At 44.4% G+C, this 17,892-nt stretch overlaps 2 protein-coding genes and 1 pseudogene across 2 annotated transcripts; all 3 read right to left on the reverse strand.

Annotated features, from left to right (window-relative positions):
- Positions 1-930: 930 nt before the first annotated feature.
- On the reverse strand, positions 931-3,055 carry LOC119333351 (probable peroxygenase 4). The gene is made up of 6 exons (XM_037606275.1): positions 2,968-3,055; positions 2,743-2,856; positions 1,814-1,898; positions 1,642-1,737; positions 1,377-1,502; positions 931-1,158 (listed from the first exon to the last, which is right to left on the reverse strand). The coding sequence occupies exons 1-6, from the start codon at positions 3,053-3,055 to the stop codon at positions 1,011-1,013; spliced, it is 657 nt and encodes a 218-aa protein (XP_037462172.1). The 3' UTR covers positions 931-1,010.
- Positions 3,056-3,345: 290 nt separating this feature from the next.
- On the reverse strand, positions 3,346-3,484 carry LOC119334892 (annotated as a pseudogene).
- Positions 3,485-11,437: 7,953 nt separating this feature from the next.
- LOC119330228 (probable peroxygenase 5) lies at positions 11,438-16,427 on the reverse strand. The gene is made up of 6 exons (XM_037603344.1): positions 16,256-16,427; positions 15,953-16,093; positions 15,710-15,795; positions 12,874-12,974; positions 11,915-12,040; positions 11,438-11,823 (listed from the first exon to the last, which is right to left on the reverse strand). The coding sequence occupies exons 1-6, from the start codon at positions 16,284-16,286 to the stop codon at positions 11,664-11,666; spliced, it is 645 nt and encodes a 214-aa protein (XP_037459241.1). The 5' UTR covers positions 16,287-16,427; the 3' UTR covers positions 11,438-11,663.
- Between the last annotated feature and the right edge of the window lie 1,465 nt (positions 16,428-17,892).

Raw genomic sequence — 17,892 nt, forward strand, 5'->3', positions numbered from 1 at the left:
CGGGCCGCACGGATGCGTAAAACCCTACTGCTGCTTGTTAGATTGTATTGAATCCTTGCTCAGGAGCGATGGACGCTGCCAGACTGAGCGTGGGAGTGTTTCTGGTGTTTCGAATGAGCCGAACCCCTTCTACGTTGCACTTGGGCCTCCTTTTATACTTTCAAGGGGTCACCGACAGGTGGCAACGTAGACTAGAAGGGTAAAAATGGAAAAGGATGCGGTAGGTGCAGCTACCGCTACTGTGGACACAGTGCACCCTACCTAACTCTGACGGCAGGGGACAAGGTCATTGAATGCCTGTCTGAGTTGCCTAAACAGTGCAAAAAGTGACCGTTAGGAGCGCCACCGTTTGCCACGATGGCCTTCTCTTCATCTCCGCTTGCCACCGCGTACCCCTGGCTGCCCAGGCTCCCGCCACGCGCCCCTGAGGAAGCCTCATGGCGACACGCGGGTGGGTGCGCTGGAGCGTGTGTACAGAGTGGCAGCGGGCCCCCGGAGAGTACCTTGTCGGGGTCGTCGTCTTGTCGAGTCCAGAAGCTTATCGCTCACCGGACCTTGCCGGGACGTGCGGTGCATCGCGGCAAGTTTCTTGAAGTGCCGTGGTTGGCCTTCCCGGCAAGCTCCTCCTGCCGGGGCCTTGTCTCTTCCCGGCAAGATCCTCTTGCCGGGGCCTTGTATCTGTCCTCCCTAGCAGGGCAGGATGCTCCTTGCCGGGAAGGTAGCTTGATTCTTGCTTGTCGATGTAGCGCTTGTCGGCGAAGATGGATCCTCTTTAGCGTAGTTGCATACAGTCGTGGCCCATGCCCGGCGGTTAGTGTAGACCTGGTTTTCACTACACCGACAGGTGGGGATCCTCTCCCCCTCGATGATCGTTCAAAAAAAATGTTTCCTTATAAACATCCAATAACGATGTGCGGTCAAATACACTTGAACAATATACATCATATTTGATAACTATATGAACACATAGGTTTCCCAAATGTTGTGTAAACACACAATGGTATAGCCCATCATATTTCACTCCGAAGAGACCTCTTTTCCTCCAACTTGACAAACACACTTCCATCATATATACCTCTTACACTATCCTTCTGAAGAAAACCATCTCTATCACTTGCGAGCTTGTATGTCAGGCCCCACTCATTTACAGGCGCCGACCTATATTTATTAGAAATGCAGCAAACTTAGTTGAATTTAAGATCCATAAATTATAATTTGACCCCCCCCCCAACCCCCCCAATTGACTTTCTTACATGTTGTTCCAAAGGAAACATTTCTTTAGTTGGCACGAGAACCTACATGATGGAATCATGCTGCACGCCTCCATTGGTTCTCAAGAATGCAATTAACAAATAACCAAAAGTTCCAAAAATTACCATGATCGAGGGTCTAGTGGATCTCGATTTGCTAGTATCATCTCCTCCACCTCTGAGGATGTCAGCGCATCTGGTCTGGCTTTTGCATGCTTTATGAATATTTCCTTGAATTTTTGGGGAACAAACCTACAGCTTGACATGTTCAGTATATGTATAATAAATTAATAAAAATTTAGCTGTATCACTTCCATGTTTTGTTTACTTTACAGCATGCATGGTGATATTTACCAGATTTGCACATACATAAGTAGGTGATTTGAGTTACCTTCCTTTGGCATCTAATGCACCTGAATCACTTCCATGCATTGCTCTGTGGATTAGGCCTATGTGAATATTAATGTGGGGCAATGGTGCATCAACCTGAATTGAACAACAAATTTTAGATATCAAGTTCATTGTCTGTGTGCGCACATGGATGTCTGTGAGGTAGTCATATCGGGCTTGTTATAGGACCAAGGGCAGCATGCACGGAAGAGGCAGAGTCTCTAGAATACGCAACATCACAACCAATTGCAACAAATCCTACAAGATAAAATATATTGCCATAATAATAAATATACATGAACATAATAGTTCTGGCACGTGGGACCCAGCATATATCCCTCGGCGCAAGGATAAGGATTAAGGAGCATGGGCCACCATCATCAAGTCTCTTTAATGCTCAAATCAGGTATCAGTCTGTTTAGCTTATTTTCAAGTTTGTTAGTGCTTCCCTTATCCTTCAGATTCAGCTTAAGCATTTCTTTTTGAAATCCCTAGATTTTTTTTGATGGATCAAAATCCCTCTAAGATTATTTATATTTTTTCCATCAAATTACTAATAAACATAAAAGGAGATTAGACTCTAGCCCTAAGCCGCTGCCCTAACCAGTGGTTTGCGCCCTTACTGCACCTTGAAAGGTAAGCCTGTATTCCTCAATCCAAAATGCACCACAGCTACTACCCGAGAAATCTTGAACTAACAAGTTAACACATGGGCCATACATTGGTAATTTAAGCATATTGAAAATTGTTTCTTTAACATCAGCATATCATAATTAGTTAATATACATGTCGTACTTATGCTAAAAGGAAAATATAATGTTAGCCCTTGTGCCAAATATAGTTTGTCAAAATCAAGAAGATACAAACACGGCAAATAAATGAACTTAACATGCCTTAGAATTTTGTCTGTGTTATACGGCACAAGTGGAGCTTCTGAATTTGCTTTCTATATTTACAAGCAATCTAACTGAACTCAAATTCTGCTCCGCAAACAGTAAACCTGCTTTCTATTAAACGAAAATGCAGATACATGTGAGTCTAAATTCTCAATGATAACACTTTTTTACAGAATGTTTTGCATAAGCAGTTAAGCACAAATCACCTTCAAATGTTTCTGTAGGAGTAATGATGCCATCCTTGTTACGGTCGAAAAAAGAGACATGTTTCTGGAGTGCCGTCATGTTAGCTATATCAGCATCTGCTGTTGCATGCCCCCCTTCCAAAAATAACGATGATATTCATCATTGTCTGGTGGTAACAGTGTTTTGCTGAAAGGATTATGTCTCAGAAACAGAGTAGCTAACTGCAGCATGTATCAAGTACTTACAGCTTAGGACCCATAGAAACAGAAGAGTTGTCACCAGCGGCAGCTGTAGCGAAGCCACTACCGGTGATCTTCGCCGGCTCAACATCATCGCCACTGACTCACTGAGGATTTATTTGCTCTGCGCCTCACAAATGGAAACACATGGCCCTGTTTAATAACTCGGAGAAGAGCTATGGATGAAGATTTCCTCTCTGCGTGCGTGCGTGCGTGCAAGAACTTTACATGGTAATCAGAGCTAGCCTCGCAATCATCCATGGCGAGCTCCTCAAGTTCCTTCCCCTCATCTCCATTTGCTCATGCCGCAACCGAGAAGCTCACCAAGAGGAACCAGGTGCTGTGGCAGGCGATTGAGAGCCCCGTTGCGGAGGTTCATGCAGGTCTCAAAGCTGAGGAGCTGAGAGTACAACTCCGGGATAGTGACGGGCTCCACCCGAAAGCACATGGCGGAGACGACCGGGTTAAACTCTTCATCGAGCTCGGCAAGGATATGGGAGACGATATCCTGTTCTTTAACTTTCTTTCATATGGCCAAGGGATTTGATCTTACCCACATACTCAGTGATGGTGGCGTTGCCCTTCTGCCGATTTGCAAGCGCCATTCGGACATTGACGGTCCTGGCACGAGTGTGGAAGGTGAGCATATCTTCCATGGTGTTCCACAGCTCCGCTGCCACGTGACAGGAAGCCACCTAGATCGCCATCTCTCGCGGAAGTGTGATTAGTAGGTAGGAGAAGATCTGCTGATCCTGCACATACCCTGTCTGAAACTTGGGATTTGGCGCCTTGGTCGTCATCTTCCCGTCGGAGGAGCGACCTCAATGGTCATAGGAGGGACCGTCTTCGTGGTATTGAGGTAGTCCGCCATCTGTGCTCCTCCGATGGCGGAGAGGACGGTCGTCTGCCACAGCACCTGGTTCCCCTTGGTGAGCTTCTCGGTTGCGGCATGAGCAAATGGAGATGAGGGGAAGGAACTTGAAGAGCTTGCCATGGATGATTGCAAGGCTAGCTCTGATTACCATGTAAAGTTCTATGCATGGAAGCATATGCCAATCAGCAAGGACGTGTGTGTGTTATATAGGTTAATAGAATTACAATATGGCTGCAGGTAGTTAGTAGACTGGACCCCTAGGTGAAGCTATACAAAGATAAGGATCATCTCTAAGTACCTGCGATGCACAACACACACACACACCACGTACAAGTTGTCACGTACACAAACACATGTACACACCTATAAGCCTATCGTTTAACACACACCATGCTCTGCAAGGATACACTTACAATCAGGCTCTCAATTCTCACTGCAAGTTGAATCAGCAAACACTCGAAATCAAGCTACATCGTTAATTTACTGGTCCAACACTCACAATAACAGTAGAACACCAATAGTTTCCAAATACTTGCGCATGGTCATAACTAAGAGGGCGTCTAGAATGTTTTACTTATGAACTGTGATATTTGGCACATGTGTGCCATATAAGCAAAACTGCCACACCTCTACTTCATTCACTTTAAATACATGCATACATTAGCATTCTTTCTTTTTTCACGTGCATTTCTCTTTCTAATTATATGCATACACTAGAGAATAAAAAAGCTGATGTCATTCTAGATTCTCTTTATTCCAAAATTTTAAAATATTTTGTAGCTCAAACCATTGGTCCGATGTAAAAACCGTTTCTACATAAAAGATTCGTCGCGACGAGATCTTCGAAACTAGATCCCATGTTGGCATGTTCCGATGACTTTTTTTCAGCCAAAATTTATCACACCTATGCTACATAAGTTACCATGCCCATTATATGCAAGTTACCGTGTTATTTCCACATAAGTTATCGAAGGCATAAAAATGGTTCACCGACCCTGCAGTTCATATATTACCATGCTTTATTCATATAAGTTATCGGGCCTGCGGTTATTATATTACCATGTTGTTTTTAGGTCTGCGGTTCGTATATTACCATGGTGTTTTTATATAAGTTACCGGGGGGTATGTTTCTAACATATTTTTCTACTTGATCAAGATTACCGTGGTGTTTGTATGTAGGTATGTGATGCGTATGTAACCATGCTATTTACACAAAATTTACGGGGGTATGTTTTCAATAATTTCCCCACCGAGTCAAATATTACCATGGTATTTGTATGTAAATTATCAGGTGTGTATATTACTATGCTATTTACACAGAAGTCTTTTCAACAATTTTTTTTTCTCCAGATCAAATTTACCGTGGTGTTTGGACCTAAATTATCAAGGTTGTGGTGCGTAATTTCTATGCTATTTACATAAAAAAAGTTATCATGTGTATTTTTCGACCACTTTTTACTACTTTTCCCTAAATCAAGACTATTACCGTGCTATTTACATATAAGTTCCCGAGGTATATTTTCAACAACTTCATCCACTCGAATCAAACTTATCATAGTATTTGGACGTAAGTTATCGGATTTTGCGGTTCATATATAATAGTGCTATTTTCACTTAAGTTATCGCGGGTATGTTTTTCGACAACTTTTTTGCTCTTTAGTCAAAGTTATCGTGGTGTATGTACGTAAGTTATCGGGTATATGATTCGTATATTACCGTTTTATTTTCACGTGAGTTATCGAGGTATATTTTTCAACAATTTTCCCTTCTTTGGACAAAGTTACCATGGTGTTTGCACCCAAATTATCAAGTCGGTGTTTCCTATTTTACCAAGCTACTCACACAGAAGTTACTGAGAGTACATTTGTCAATAACATTTTTCCCTTGGTCAATTTTACAGCGATGTTTTTATGTAAATTATCATGTACATGGTTCATATATTATCATGTTATTTTCACGTAAAGTTATTGGGTTTATTTTTTAACAACTCCCCTTGTTTAATTTTATCGTGGTGTTTGTACTTAAGTTATCATGTCTACAAAATGTATATTACCATAGTATTTACAGAAAAAGTTACCGGGGTTGTGTTTTCAGTAACTTTTTTGCCGGATCAAAAGTTACCACGGTGCTTGTATGTAAAATATCAGTTATGCGGTACTTATATTACCGTGTTATTTATACAAAAATTACCGGGGTATGTTTTCAATAACTCCCTCCACCCTACGCTATTAAAGTTACCATGATGTTTATATGCAAGTTATAAAGTCTGCGGAGCATAAATTATGATGTTATTTACATGTAAGTTAGTGACGTTATCTTTTTCAATAAATTTTTTCCGGGCCAAAGTTACCATGGGATTTGTCTTTAAATTATCGGGTCTGCGGTACATATATGACCATGCTATTTACACTTAAAAACATTTCTCAATTCAGAAACATACACAAAATGTTATCACAGTGTTTCTATGTAAGTTATCAGATCTGTAATGCATAATTTTTTTTGAGGGTTGTAATGCATAAATTACCATGTGAAAAACGATGTGAAAAGTGAACACCCATTAGTCACCTAATTGCTTTTTCAATTTTTGTTGCCGATATTACGGTGTCAACCTCAAGAATTAAAAAGGAGTAGTCAATCTTTCAAAAATAGGAAACAAAAATTACGGTGTGACTGAAAAAAAATTCTTCACACTAGGAAATAGCATCAATTTTCATCCATGCGGTGAAAATTGATCTCAAGTTCAAACTGGTACCAATATTGTGGTGTATCTAGCCAAGAAATAACTAAGTTACCACACCACACAACACAGACGCAACAATCCCTAATATTATTTGTCCTATCTGGACCGAAATCTAGTAACTTGCCTCTAGCAAGTCGTGTTGTAACATGCCCTCTTTTATCTAACATCCAATATAGATCCAATGCACGAGATTGTTCAAAAACAAAATAGTGCACACCTATGGACTTAGCAGAAGTAAGAAAACAACCACAACATGGGACTTGAACGTCTCCTGATTTCTGACTTTTACAAGTGCTAGTACAGGAATAACGGACAACGGCAAAGCACTAGAATATCTCAAATTGCAGATTTTCACAACACACTTGCACGCTTAATAGCAAGAAACGGCACCATCCAAGCATTAGACCCTCTTTAAAGTGCAGATTGTGTACAACATAACAGCAACAACAAAGCACTGGAACTTATCCAAACTGCATTTTTAGAGCCTCACTTATAGACTTAACAAGAACACAAGAAACGATTTATAACACTGAAATTCTAGCACATAACAGCAGCAACAAAGCACCGGAACCTCTCCAAATTGAACATTTTTGTAGTACTTAACACTGAAATTCTAGCACATAACACTGGAAAATGTGTAGAACTAACACAGTTTTTTTGTACCAACAAGTGGTACAACTGAACAATAAATTGAAGTACTGAATATACCAGGCTAGTTTATCTGTACACTTTGTAAGTTTGTAGCAGCACCAGATATGAATAGGCTAGAGTTTCTTGTAAGAATGAACAAAAAAGTTGCAAAGAAGCAACAATAGTATTGGCATCTCTTGACAATACATTTTCCTTCAGGTTTTCTTACGAGACAACTGAACTGAATGAGCAAGAGACGCACAACACACTCCTGCGATGCGGTGGCGCCGGGTCTCGTCCATTCTCTACAGCGACGCAACAGGCTCCTCGCTCTGCTTGGATCCAGGAACCTTCGGAACTCCATTTTTTGGTCAACTGAGCTTGTTTACACCTCCCAACTACATAATTTATTGGAGCCTCACACCCCCTAGTCCGGCCCTGGAGGAGGTGTTGCAATCTTGGGCTTCGAGGATGACGACTAGGCAGCGGCGGACGCCAGGGAGGCGCCAGAGGTCGCGACCGTTGGGGCGGAGGGGGTCCAGTGGATGGGTTGTGTTTCCGGCGGCAGCTTGCTCGGATCCATGGGCGGCGCCATGGGAGCTCCCGTGAGCAGAAAGAAAGAGATGATGGAGAGGGAGGAAGGAAGGAAGATGAAGGGAAAAGGAGGGAGCAAGGGGCGGCACTGCGGTTTGGCTTGCCGGCGGCGGCTCGCCGGAGGAGGATGCGGCGAGGAGGGCTCGGACTTGGCGGCAGGGAGGAGGAATCAGAGGAAGACACCATCGGCTGGGGACTTGGCGCGGGGGAGGAATACGGGAGGAAGACTTATGCGTGCGATGCCGATCGAAGGGACACCAAGTGGTGTGGCAGTTTTGCAATCGGGCACAGGGTTGCCAAATACATATTTCGTTTACTTATTTGCCTTTAGCACACTCACCTAAAGAGCACTGGTTACGGTTTCATTATTGTACTCCAGAGGAATACTTGCCATCGTTTGAAATATTTTGGCTACCTTTTTGTTGGAAACAACTTCTGCAGCTCTCTTTGCTTGCCAGGACATCAGGCCTAGTGTCAGCATGGGTTTTGCATATCTGAAACTTCTTAATAATAAACTTGCAACTTGGAAAGGGTTGTGAAGTTTACATATATCCAGCCATCTTAATCTGTTGCATTTATTTTGTACCTGTAAATAAGATATGTGCTCTTATTTTTAGTCTTGCACAAATTAATGCAAGAAAAGTGAGAACAAACACCAATACTTCATACCTGTACTATTCTCTTCCGTTTATTTAATCAGATCTCGAAATGTCATTTGTCAATATCTAGATGGATTTTCCTAAATCACATCACAGGAGGATTCTCCTGTACATCCTATAATCTGAATGCAAGTCCTAAACAACCGATAGATGTTGATGTCATCCAATTCACCACATGTGCTTCACATTAAAAGGAAATTGTGTGCCGTAGCCACAGCCTGGTATCACCTGCTTCAGAGTTTAGACAAAGGGGTAAGGCAGCAAACACAACACACCACTCCCAGCTGCTTCTCTTAACCTTTTGTGTCATATCAAGAAAATGGTTAGCACCCTTAGTCGCAAATAGATACAAGTGATGTGCTTCGTTTGTGCTATAGATGGAAGTGGAACTGAGAAAGCTTCATGCCATTTAATTCCTTAATTTGTTGCATTTATAATTTTATATTGTACCTGTAAATAAGGTATATGCTTTTATTTTTAGTCCTACATAAATTAATGCAAGAAAAGTGAGAACCACGACAACAATACTTCATACTTGTACTATTCCCTTCCATTTATTTAATCAGATCTGGTAATGTCCTTTGTCAATATCTTGTTCGATTTTCGTAAATAGGCAACAGAAGCTCTACTTGTGGCTGAGGCCAGCTTGTTGTGGGGTCACATGTCAGTCATCCCAAAGTCAGGTGACTTAACGGAGCTTATATTCTGCTCGTCAAACACTAGACACATTATTTTATTGAAAGACCTGCTGATTCATTCGTACATATGATTCTGAACACTCAGCAGGAACATTTTATTTTGCACATTCATTGCGTGACCACATTCACCTTCAAGCGTTTCTGAATGAGTATTAATGCCATCCTTGTTACGGTCGAAAAAAGAGGCGTGCTTCTGAAGCGCCGTCATGTTAGCAATATCAGGGGATGCTGTCGCATGTTCCCCTTGATGAGAACCATAGCAACGATACTCATCAGATGAAACTTGTATGTAAAAATGTTTCCGCTGAAAGGATAGTGTCCCAGAAACAGAAGGTACAGCTGCAGAGAAGCCGCTGCCGACGATTGTCGCCAGCCCGCCATCGTCGGCGATTATTTATTCTGCGGCTATTTGACGGCGAATGCACACCTCACAGATGGCAACGAATGGTCTTGTTTAAATAGCTCAGGGAAGAGCCAGACATGAATATGTTCTCTATGTGGTACTTATGTTTGTTAGTAGGTACTTGTCCTTGATCTTGGTAGTGGGAAATTATGATTGATAGGCATAGATAGAGAAGAAAATAATGCCACATGTTGCATCGCTTCTCTGTGGTGGTCCTTGTGTTTGCTTGCCAAAAACTAAACCACAATTTAATAGAAAGCAGGCTCGAACAATAAATAAAAAAACATAAACTGGAGAACTGTTTATTACTCCTAGTTCCCATTTTATAGTAGTAACATATGTCCAGCTCTACTAGCTGCTATGTTTCTGTAAAAAGAATTACTTGCTGCTAAACAGACTCTGCGCTGATGAACTTACAAAACTGAAATTCAGTCGTACACCACGCGTTGCAAGCAAGAGTAACAATACCTTGTAAACAACGCAAGGAAACATAAACCGGAAAAAAATTCAGTCGTACACCACGCCTTGCAAGGAAACACTTACAAATAGGCTCTCAATTCTCAATATCAGACTTTTCAGGTGTGGGCATGTTTCCTGCAATCTCCACAAACTTTTCATGGAACAAACCAGCCATCTTAATCTGCTGCATTTGTTTTGTACCTCTAGATAAGACATGTGGTCTTATTTTTAGTCTTACATAAATTAGTTCAAGAAAGTGAGAACGGTGACAGGCAACACCTCATACCTGTGCATTTGTTCTTCCATTTATTTAATCAGATATGCTAATGTCACTTGTCAATATCACGTTGGATTTTCCTACGTGAGGGCATCCTATGATCTGCATGCAGGTCCTAAACAACCGATGAATATTAGTGCCACCCCATCCACCTTATGTGCTTCACATTAAATTAAATCTTATGCCACATGACGCAGCTTGGCACTCACTTGCCCGAGACAAAGGGGGAAGAGAACAAAGACAACACACCACTCTCACCTTCTTCCCTTGACTTTTTTGTTTCATATTGAAGAGGTGGTTTGGCAGTTGTGTATCCATACCATACAGAGTTTCACAATTATTTTGTTCTGTCACTGACTCGTATCTATCTCTTCACATTTGCACAATCTTTTATTGTAATATATATTACCCCTCTGTTCACAAATATAACATGTTTTAACTTTTTTCTGATTCTTTTTTTTTTGCGGAAACCTTTTTCTGAATCAGATATATATATAGATACATTTTGATGTATTTGTTGACTCACTTCAGTCTGTATGTAGTTCATACTGAAATATCCAAAATATCTTATATTTGTGAACGGAGGGATTATTTGCTATGTTTCTACATAAGTGCACTAGCAGCTAAACAAATCTCACCTCAAGATGTGTTCATTGTTGCATGCACCAGCTAGTTAACAGTAAAATGTTGTGGTGAAACTAAATACCAATTTAATGGTAATCTGAGTAAAAACAATAAAATTCAGTGCCTCTTTGGTTTGTAGGATTTCAAGTATAAGGAATATACTAGAATAGGATGTCATAACATTGTAGACAGATTCTACATGGATAAGGACACAATAATAATAGTTCGGAAACACAATAATAGTAGTTGTTTGGTTGCACCGTATGAAAAATGCAGAAATGTTTTTAGAGATTCATGTCTTCTTTGGAGGACTCGTTCTTTTGGACCAAATAGATTTTATATAGGAAAAACTTATATGAACTGAAATTATATATAATTCCTTTGGACGAAATAGGTCCTCACATTTTTCGCCAACTATAAATGGTAAAATATAACAATGGACAATGGTCATGAGGTAATGCTGCTGCACGCTGCATATTGTTGTGCAACTTCTTGCATGAAGTATGTTTGTGGAGACATAAAACAAACACCAACATTAAGATTATAAGTAATTGGAAACATCCTCATTTGCAAACTACTGCGATATCTAGACAAACAGGCTTTGAATTCTCATTCCATAAAAGAACAAACAAACACACCAAATCAAATCACAACATTAATTTACAGAACCATACTCGCAAGCACACCATAATTTACGCATACTTGCGCACAATCACAAATAACAGGGTATTGGGATAGTTTTCATCATTTCTTCTTGGCAGATTCCTTAGCTTGCTTCCTCTCTTGCTCCAACTTCACAAACAGGCTGCCATCGTAGACTGCCCTGACAGTCTCCTTGTGAAGAAATCCCTCCTTATCTTTGCACAGCGAGTAGAGAACTTTCCACTCCGTGAAGCCACCCACTCTGCATTGTTGGTTCCAGAAAAGGAGAATAATGAGCTAAAGAGCACAACTTACATTTCCATTGTTCATACTCCAGATGAATGGAAACTTACCGTCCTTTCAAGTCGTTAGGCTCCCTGTTTGCTTGAAGCAACTCATTCAGCTCTTTGCCTGTCAGGGCATCAGGCCTGGTGTGAGCATGCTTTTTGAATATCTCTTCAAACTTTTCAGGAACAAACCTGCAAGTTAGATAGACTGTAAGGTTAGCACATATGCACCCGAACACATGTTGCATTATCTTTGTACGTCTAGATAAGACATATGCTTTAGAGTTGTGTTGCTATCTTTATTTCTTTTTTAGTTACCATCGGGCGGCACAATTTATCGATAGTTCAACTTCTCTACACGTCATAGCAACACTGTCATGTGCCACAATACCTTAACTAATCTCATGCGACTCACATTGGCCAGTAGTTTATTGTTGAGTGTGCGGCACTGTGGCATCTCTTCCTTCAGAGTTTAGTTAGACAACGGGGAAAGAACAAAGACAACACAGCACTCCTAGCTGCTTCTCTTAACTTTATGTTTCATATCAAAAGGTGGTTTGACAGTCATGCACCCGTATCATAAGGCGGCAAGACTACTTTAGATTCTTTTAGGTTTTATTAGGGAGTTGCGACTAACATCTATGTCACTCTCTCTCCACATTACGTTGCAAGTAGGAGTAATTAGCTGACCTTTTTTTAATTCAGCTAGTATATATCTTTGCTAATAAAGGAAATACTCCTATGTAAAAATACATGATATTTTAGATAGATCAGTATGTCTTCATGAAGTATCTTTGATCGCTATTGTTATTTGAATATATTAGCAAGAATTTACAGAAAAAAGGAGATATTACTTATGAGAAATGGAACAACATTATTTTCATTTGACCAATCTGAATAACATATTTATATTTTGATACTCCATGTTAGAGAGGTCTAACTGTAAACTTTGGAGGATCCACCTAATTAGAAATGGAGGTTGTCGGCGATGTGCACATAAACAAATATGAGATGGCAGCTAGTACCTTCCATTGGCATCGTACACGCCCGAATCGCTGCCATGCTTGCCCTTGTGGATGTTCTTTACGTAGATCGGAAACTTGAAAGCTCCAACCTTCATGTTCTCCTGCAGCGGTAGCGACACACGACGATTAATAACTAACGGAAAACTCCAGCCAATCAGCACTGAACCAATCCCCATTTCATGTTAGGTCCTGCTGTAAAGACTGAACAGATCGATAAACTGGAAAAGCCTGACAGTGCTCCTTTGCTCGGTGTTTTCGCTTTCTTCTCTGAAAAAAGCAAGGGTGAATAATGCATCTTTTCTGTGTTGGCGTGTACAAGTCCTCACGCTAGGAATATGTCTTCTGTTTCTCGGCCAGAGGTGGTCTAGTCATACGGCACTACTCCGTCGAATACTCTGAACCGAGCTCGTCTAGTCATACGGCACTCCGTCGAATACTCTGAACCGAGCTCGTCTCTGGCAGCGGCTTCTTACCACGAGGTAGATACGCCCGATTTACTTGCTTCCATCCTCTGCTTTATCCGGGAAGGCAAACAATTCATCTCTTTTGGGAGCGGCAAGGGTTAATTTTTATTACCTCCGCGTCTAGATTCACTCATTTCAGCGACAGTTAATACCGAACGGAGGCAGTAGATGGTCAAGTGGGAAACTCGATGGTCTATGAAAGAGATATACAATGATACACCGACCGTCCATCGCTGGAAGAGTTCAGTTGGTCCAATCTAAAGCATAGGGTGTGCTTGCATGTTACCATTGCCTGCTTAGAATAAGCAAAGTGCAAATAGATCTCGCTAAAGTTTCTTTGTCTCGTTGTAGTAGAAAGGAAAGTGTAGCTAAATCATTGGCTATTCATTTCTCTTTGCGACCGAACCCATGCTACATGAACTAACATGTTCATTGGTCTATGTTCTCATGTGCGTCTCAACGCATGGTGCATGCATATGCTAACCTGGCGATGTGTTTCTAGTGCTGAGATAGTCGTATGCGCGTATGTGCGTTTTAGTAATGCCTGTTGCTAGTCATTTGTAGATCTCGACGCCGTTTAGTTACGAGCCCTTTGACCAATGAGCAACTAGCTTTTGAATCTCGTGCAGCCTTTTATTTATACCGCCCTCCATCTAAATCAGGCAACCATCTAGTTTGTGCTCTGTTCGTGTGGAGTATTTAACCAAAAACTACCACAATTTATGGAACCGTACCCAAAAACTATCACTTTACGTTTTTGTGCGAAAAACTACCATTTTTATTCAAATCCGTGGCAAAAAACTACAAAGTGTGAAAAGTGCCCGATTTACCTCTTCTAAACGCCTTCCTGACATGCTGGGCCCACAAGTCAGGTTGACCGTTAACGGGAGGCCAACGGCGGGGGCTAGCCAGCCAGCTCGAGCGGAGGCCAGCGCACGGCGCGTCGGCCTGCCTGCCCGGCGGCGCGGCCTGCCCAGCGGCGCAGCGGCACGGCCTTCCTGCTCGTCGGCGCGGCCTGCCTGCTTGCCGGCGCGGTGGCCTGCTCGCCGACGCCGCCGTTGCCCTGCCCACATGTGGTCGTATCCCTGTCTGGATTGTGTACGCGGTCGTCCGAACAGAGGTCGTGCGTGAGCAGTCGCCGCTGGCAGGCCGCGGCGGGCGTGCGTGCATGCGAAGTCGCGACTGGCTGGTCACCGCGCGTGTGCGCGTGCGTAGCGCAGCTGCTACTAGCTGGCCGCCGGCGGCTGGCCATGTGCATGCGTGCGTGCGCAGCGCAGCCGCCGCGTGCGAGCCCGCGCAGCTGCTGCTGGCTGGCCGCCGCGTGCATGCGCAGCGCAGCCACTAACAACTTGGCGGCTGGGCGGGCTCGACCAGGAGGTGGTCGCCTTGTTCCCCGCCATGACCTACGCCGAGGCGAGGGCGCTCCGGGAGAAGGAAGCGGGAGGCAAGGGCGAAGATGGCACGGCCGTGCTCGAGTGCACCGTCTGCCACAGCGAGTTCGGGGACGGGGACCAGCTCCGGCTCCTCACCAAGTGCAGCCAAGCCAAGCCTTTCACTCGGACTGCATCGGGGTGTGGCTCGCCGGCCACGTCACCTGCCACGAGACGCAGATAACCTGTTCGATGTAATGCACATGAGGGTGGACAGAGGTGGAAGAAGAGGGTTGACGTGTTTGCCCTATCTGTAATAACGGTCAAAGTTAAGGGTCAACCTTACTTGTGGGCCCAACATGTCAGAAAGGCGTTTAGAAGAGGTAAATCAGGCACTTTTCACACTTGATAGTTTTTTGCCACGGATTAGAACAAAAGTGGTAGTTTTCCGCACAAAAACGTAAAATGGTAGTTTCTGGGTACGGTTCCATGAATTGTGGTAACTTTGGTTAAATACTCGTTCGTGTGCTACTGGAATATTGTTAACCAACTATGCAAAAGTAGTGAATTTATGCTCGGGTGACTAAGTTTCTTGCGGCGGAACCTGTCCATCTGAGTTTAAGTTCTAGACTTTGGCATGGGTGATTGTGTTTTACAAGATTTACTTTAATCTTTTTGATGCTGTTCTTTCAGCGGCATGGCATGCTACTCGCTACAGGGCGTTTGTGGCGACTTCGGTGGTCTCACAAGATGCTCATAAGGATATGATGTGTGTGCGTTCATAGGGTGAGCGTGCGTGTGTGAATATGTGTTTGCACGGTGTTTTTAAAAGTGCCCACGTTAACTCCGAAAGCAACTAGACATGACAAAGGCAACCCAAGCCTTGCCCCCACAACCGCACCTAGGACAGCAGTGTAACAGGGTACGCATCTCAATCATGCACAGAAGGATCAATCATGGAGAGAGAGAAAAAACACAGTTTTTTGTTGCGTGCATATATACCGGTATGGTCTTGGGACCGAGCAGTCCGTTGATGAAGACTGCGCTGAAGGCGGACAGCGCGACGCCGCACCCGATCGCGCGGAACCCTGCAGACCAACTCCACTGTCAGTTTTCGATCGCGAGAGTTATCCGGGACGAGCTGTGCCGTTTCTCGCGTGATTTCTGCCGACTTCCGCGTTCCAAGCAGGTAGAAAGCGATTGATCGGCGTGTGTGCGCTGTGCGCGCGCCACGTAAATACGTACCTTCGTAGGTCTCGGAGGGGTGGATGACGCCGTCCTTGTTGCGGTCGAAGAAGGCGACGTGCTTCTGCAGCGGCGTCAGCTCGTGGTTGTACACGTCCGCCATGGAGGAGAACTCCTCCTTGCCCTTGGGCAGCTGCCCACCTGGCCGCAGCACACAGAGGAGCACCGTGGTGAGCACCAGCGCCAGAGGCTTGCCGCCGCCCCACAGAGCGTGGATAAACAGAGCCATGGCGGCTCCCGATCCGGGGTGGAACAGCCTTCACTAATAACTCTCAATATAACTGGCCGGGAGGTCGAACTAACCTGCGGTGGTGACCGCGGACTTGGACGCCATGGATTCCAACGAGACGGGGGGAAAGGTTGCGAGAGAGGGAGGAGGGAGAGGCACTGGTCCCAAGGTGGCGAGGCCGGGGGTGATATAGACGGAGTGCGGTTGCGACCGGTGGCTTGTGGGTGGCGTACTGATATCCACGGCGCGCGGTCGTGGGGTATATATGCAGGCGATGCGCTCGACGGAGATGCGCGCGCGGGCCCCCTCGCCAGGCTAACACGCACAGAGACACAGTGCTTAACTACCGGTTTCTCTCGCCTTCGCGAATATATCCCCGTCGGTTTCCTGCACGGCCGACGTCGCGCGCGACGACGATGCACGGCCACCCGCCGTGCCCGTGAACGCGGCGTTCTCTTCCGTCGCCGATAAGTAAACGAAAGGGGAGAGATAGGAGAGCGGTAACTGATTTCTTGTGCATCTCGCGTGTATCTTCCGGAAACAAAAGAAAGACTGTCGCGTGATCACCTGTGTTCGGATCGAGTGACTTCGCGGTGTCGCGGAAGGGAGACCTGCTTGCTTAATTACGACTCACGCATTGACGCATGGGGTGAGTCTCGCGCCCGCGTGTTCCACCTTTTCCTGTTCGGTGATGTGATGGCTTCAAGGACTAAGAGTAAAATTTCAGTTTACTTTACTGAATAAATCACACTTAGCCGAAGTTCTAAATCGGTTATAGGAGTAATTTTTATTAATCCTACACCGAAAATTTGGCCCATGGGGTCTAAATATTGTCATCCTCCACCTGGCCGAGTAAACCATTCCTCCTCCCCCTCCCCTCCCCTACTACACACATCTTTCTTCTTTCACACATCGCCATAGTTTTAGCCGCCGCCTCCCCGTGCGCCACCATCGCCGCCGATGACTATTGTTGTGTCCGGAATGGATCTTAAGACCCTTCCACCACCGCCGCCGGCGTGTCGCCGCCGCGATCCACCCCCGTGCCGCTGCCCGCACCGAAGAAAAGGTTGGGCATAAAAAATCCCGTCCGGTCCACCACATTGGCTGCCACCACCTATAGCAAGGTTGCCGGGGTGGCCATTGCCTTTCTGGCGCCGGGAGGGTGGCGCTGCCAAACGTGCTTGGAAATCAACAGTGGCCGCATTAGCCCTCGTCAAAAGCGGTGGCGATGATGAAGAGGGAAAAGCCACTCCGGTGGCTCGTGCTCGTCTTTAGCCACCCCTATGGCCACTGCTCCAGCTCATCGGGTCGCTGCAGTCGGCAACAAGGGCTGCGGCCACAAAGTGCTTGATGAAATGCCCACAAGGTAAAAGAAATATCTGTTATTTGGGCCTATGCATTTTTCGGTGATTGTTGGAAGCCGATGGATGATGGAGTGTTTTGATATTATTGTCGTAGTGCAAAGATGAATACGGCTGAATTCTTGGCGTCTTTGGAGTCATCTCATACGCTTGGCCTTGAGGATCTCAACTACAATTTGGTGTTCGATCAAGTGACCCAAGAAAAGGCCGAACAGGAGGTGGGAGAAGAGAAGGTGGCTGAATTAGAAGAGGTTGAGAATCCATTGGAGACCGGAAGTCAAGCGAGCACGAAGAGGGTAGGACTCACAACTACAACTCCGTTGAAGATCTTGCTTTGTGTAATGTTTGGA

The sequence above is a fragment of the Triticum dicoccoides genome, chromosome 7A, assembly GCF_002162155.2.
Source record: "Triticum dicoccoides isolate Atlit2015 ecotype Zavitan chromosome 7A, WEW_v2.0, whole genome shotgun sequence".
Taxonomy (NCBI): Eukaryota; Viridiplantae; Streptophyta; class Magnoliopsida; order Poales; family Poaceae; genus Triticum; species Triticum dicoccoides.